The sequence below is a fragment of the Cynoglossus semilaevis genome, chromosome 15 (genome assembly GCF_000523025.1).
Source record: "Cynoglossus semilaevis isolate Cse_v1.0 chromosome 15, Cse_v1.0, whole genome shotgun sequence".
Classification (NCBI taxonomy): domain Eukaryota; kingdom Metazoa; phylum Chordata; class Actinopteri; order Pleuronectiformes; family Cynoglossidae; genus Cynoglossus; species Cynoglossus semilaevis.
In genome coordinates this window covers 18,135,792-18,139,990 of record NC_024321.1, presented here as the reverse complement: position 1 = coordinate 18,139,990, position 4,199 = coordinate 18,135,792, and the positions used below count along the sequence as shown (strand labels likewise).

The following is a 4,199-nucleotide window of genomic DNA, read 5'->3' as shown; positions in this document are numbered from 1 at the left end:
TCTTCTTCTTCTTCTTCTTCTTCTTCTTCTTCTTCTTCTTCTTCTTCTTCTTCTTCTTCTTCTTCTTCTTCTTCTTCTTCTTCTTCTTCTTCTTCTTCTTCTTCTTCTTCTTCTTCTTCTTCTTCTTCTTCTTCTTCTTCTTCTTCTTCTTCTTCTTCTTCTTCTTCTTCTTCTTCTTCTTCTTCTTCTTCTTCTTCTTCTTCTTCTTCTTCTTCTTCTTCTTCTTCTTCTTCTTCTTCTTCTTCTTCTTCTTCTTCTTCTTCTTCTTCTTCTTCTTCTTCTTCTTCTTCTTCTTCTTCTTCTTCTTCTTCTTCTTCTTCTTCTTCTTCGTCTTCTTTGTCGCGGTTCTCCTCTCCTCGTACCTTTGTAGAAACAGTAGAACAAATCAGAGTAGAGTAGAAACAGGCAGTCTTTGGTGGGGCGGGGGGCTGCTCACGTGTCTCTGTTACCTGCCCCCCACCTCGCTCAGTGTCATGAAGTGGATGTTGGAGGGGCAGTCGGACATCTCCGGCTGCTGCTCCGTGGGCAGCGAGTAGTAGCCGTCGTAGCCCTGAACGCGCCCGGCGGTGAGAAGCTGCTGCTTCTCCACGTCGCTCCACACCCTGCTCCCCGTGTCCCCCAGATCCACCCTCCTGGTCTCCTTCTCCCACGCCCCCTCCACCGCTCTCTTCCTCGCCTCCTCCTTCACCCGCGCCCGCTCCTCCTCCTCGTTCCCGCCGTAGCGCACACACAGACACAGAGCCCCCTGCTGCAGGGTGATATCGGCGAAACGCCGAGTCCTGCCGCTCACCGTGGCGCTCATCTGAGACACGCTCACGTTCACGCCGTTCTCCAGGACGCGGCCGGCGACTCCCAGCCCCAGGGCCAGGTCTTCCTCGATCGGCCGGGACTGGAGGAAGTGGTGGGTGTCGCAGCCGTGCACGGTGAAGCTCAGCCCGCTCAGGTGCGCGGCACCGTTCAAGATGGCTGCCACGCGCCGACTGTCCTCGCTGGCGACGCCGATGACCTCGGCGCTGACTCGACCGTGGGAGACGGCGAATCGGATGCTGGGGCCGAGCAGAGAGGGTCTGGATCCGAAGGGAGGGGGGCGGACCGGTCGGTGGCAGGTGGACCCGACCGGTTCTGACACCAGAGGCAACCGGTCCAGAGAGATGAAGCTCCGCAGCTGGCGCCGCAGCTCGCACTGGATCCCCAGGTTCACCTGGAGGTTCAGGAGAAGAAGGAAGAAAACACAGAGTTGACAGAGAGTGAGTCGGCTGCAGCAGCAAATATATACAGATGACACCTTTATATTTAGAAATATAAACAACAACTTGGGATTCAAATATGCAACGTTGAAGTGTGGAGGTTCGTTAGAAACATTCGTTTTTATACGAGGGACTCCTTGGTTTACGACGTCCTCGACCTGCGTCGTTTTCTTGTCCCATAAATTCATTAAGAAATTCTCCTTCCATGAATCCAAGGTACGGCTCTAAAACTCACCAACCAGGTCAGTGGAAGGAAAAAACTGCGTTGTCACGTGGTGCTGTACGCAGACGACGACTTTGTTTACATTTGACGGTTGTTCGTCATACAGTGGATTGTACTACATTTGTTTGTGTTGAGGTTTTTTTGGGACCTTTTTGCCTTATGTTGCACCGTAGGAATGGAATTCTGCAAGTCGAGGAACCCCCATATACATCTACATATATATAAATATATGTATATATTTATTAGGGGTGTAAGAAAACTTGATACATTCTGTATCTCCAGGTTCTTGCCGACGCTCACTCCTAATATATACGTCTATAAATTTGTATCAACAGCAGCAGACGTGGATCGTCCTCCATCGGCACAACATTTTTTTTATTTTTTTTCTGTTGTTTTTTTCTGTTTGGGTTGTTAAAAGTTTCACCTTGCTGGAGTCCCAGTTCTGAGTCCTGGTCTGGGTCTTCATCAGTTCGTACGTCTGCTCCATCCTGCCCACCTCGGGCTTCGGGAATCCTGGAACCACATTATGCAGCTGGAAACCAAAGAGCTGCAGCCAGCTCCCGATGTCTGCACACACACGCACACACACGCACACGCACACACACACGCGGGGAGAGAAGATTGCATAGAGACAGACTATTACAATCTAATGTGAACACCTGGAAGCAAACAAAAAGTCATAAGGCCGGAGAAACAAGAGTCTGTTCAGGAAATCAAACAATATTGAGACGAACACGCGCTGGACGTCGGAGTCGGACGTTGTTTTCTGCAGAAATAGATTTTCTTTTGTAATAAACAACGCTGGTGCGAGGGAAACATGACGGGTCAAATAAATGTTCCATTAACTGGAAGGACACGTCTCCTGTCCTACGTCCTACGTCCTACGTCCTTTCTCCTTTTCTTTCACGGGTTTCTTTTCGTCTCACTGGCAAACGGCGTGTTCTCGACAGAGGGAACAAAACATGACAGAACCCCGTGAAACCAGAAGATCACAGACGCGGCCGTCCTTTGTTGCTGCTAACGTTTCTGATCTGAAGCGCGTTAGCATCTCAGTCACTGATATAGACAGAAAACGTCAGTCTTAAAGTAGGACACTGCATTATGGTCTGTGGTCTGAGTGTGTGTGTGTGTGTGTGTGATGTGTGTGTGGTGTGTGTGTGATGTGTGTGTGTGTGATGTGTGTGTGAACGCGCCCACCCACCTGTGGTGAACTGCGTCACTTCTTCCACTTGCCCCACGGGACAGTTATTTTTGAAGGCGTACACGTTGAACGGTTTGGGTTCTTTGCTCAGCTCCGCCCACAGTTCGTGGTTGGGTGAGGTCCACCGTCCCGCCAGAGTGTCGTAGTCCCGCCTTCCCAGATGGACCAGTCGCGTGAACGGGTCGTACAGACCCCCGTGGAAGCCGATGACCAGGTGGAAGTCGGGGTTGGTGTCCTGGTAGGCCTCTCCGTAGGGCGTGTAGAGGATTTCCTTCACCAGTCGCCCCTTGCTGGAGAAAACCGCCCGCGGGCTCCCCACGCTGTCGCACGCCACGTAGTACTCCTCGCCGCTGCTCAGCTCCATGGCGATGAGGTGACCCTGGAGGTCGTAGTACAGCGACGTGATCAGGTTGCTGCTGTGGTTGTACAGGTGACTCACCCTGGTGGGGTGCGAGAGGTCGGCGTAGAAGAACTGCAGCTGCTCCCCCTTGCTGTTCTTGGTGGCGACGCGCCGACCCAGCCCGTCGTATCGGTACCACACGGTGCGCTCCGTAACCCGATTGAAGACCCGCGTGAGCAGGCCGTTGGAGTTGTACTCGAAGAGGTCGTTGGCCCGCTGGCGCAGGAAGCCGTCGTCGTCCACGCTGTACTGTAATTCGCCCAGGTGCGTTATCCGGTCTCTCTGGTCGTAGCGCAGTGGAGTCAGTCTGGAACGAGACCACAGCCCGTTTAGAAACATGTTCACGTGGAAAATTATCAGAAACAGGTCGACATGTGACCTGGACCTGTCAATCAAATGTTAGATCGTGTACCACAGAAACATCTCCATCTAGAGGTATCACAAAAAAATACCGTCTGACACAAGCCGGGGCCGCTGACCAGAGGTTGGATCGGAGGGTAGTTTAAGCTCCTGCAGTGTGAATATTATTGTGTGTAACGGGTTTTTACGTAAGAAAATGGTCAAATTTAGCTCTAATTATTTTTAGTATTTCTAGTACTATATAACTGGTACTCAATAATACTAATAATATGATGAACTCAGTCCATAGAGTAAAAATATTATTTTTTTAACATTGATTTAATTTGATTATTCTGTTAATACACTAATAATAACAACTGATTATCTCACCCTGGGTGAGTACACGGTAGTACACGGTAGTACGCGCTAGTACACGGTGGGACCAACATTATTAAAAACACAGTTTCCTGCTGTGGTTCCCACCTGGCGCTGGTGCCCTGGCTCAGCAGGTTGATGTTGCCGTTGAGGTCGTAGCTGTAGCGCCACTGGGGGCGCTCGTTGACCGAGGCACTTTGCAGCTGGCTGTCTGCGTCGTACTCGTAAGTGTAGCGGGTCACGTTGCTGTCCACGCCCACTCTGATGTCACAGGTGGTGGTCCGTCCGGCCGAGTCGTACTGGATGGTCATCCAGTAGGCGATGGACTTCAGGATCTCGTACTGGACCTCCACCACCTGGCCGTAGGAGTTGAACACCTTGGTGTGCTTCATCAGGTGGGTGGTGATGACCTAC

At 51.3% G+C, this 4,199-nt stretch overlaps 1 protein-coding gene across 1 annotated transcript in view; it reads right to left on the bottom strand.

The window, feature by feature from the left end:
- Positions 1-312: 312 nt before the first annotated feature.
- The window catches only part of tenm1 (teneurin transmembrane protein 1), a gene marked incomplete at its 5' end in the record, with an annotated part of 89,066 nt that continues 85,179 nt past the window's right edge, over positions 313-4,199 (bottom strand). Inside the window, 4 exons of the mRNA XM_025063370.1 lie at positions 313-1,201; positions 1,895-2,037; positions 2,672-3,378; positions 3,894-4,195. Of these exons, the coding sequence (XP_024919138.1) occupies positions 446-1,201; positions 1,895-2,037; positions 2,672-3,378; positions 3,894-4,195 (1,908 nt within the window). The remainder of the gene's footprint in view (positions 1,202-1,894; positions 2,038-2,671; positions 3,379-3,893; positions 4,196-4,199) is intronic.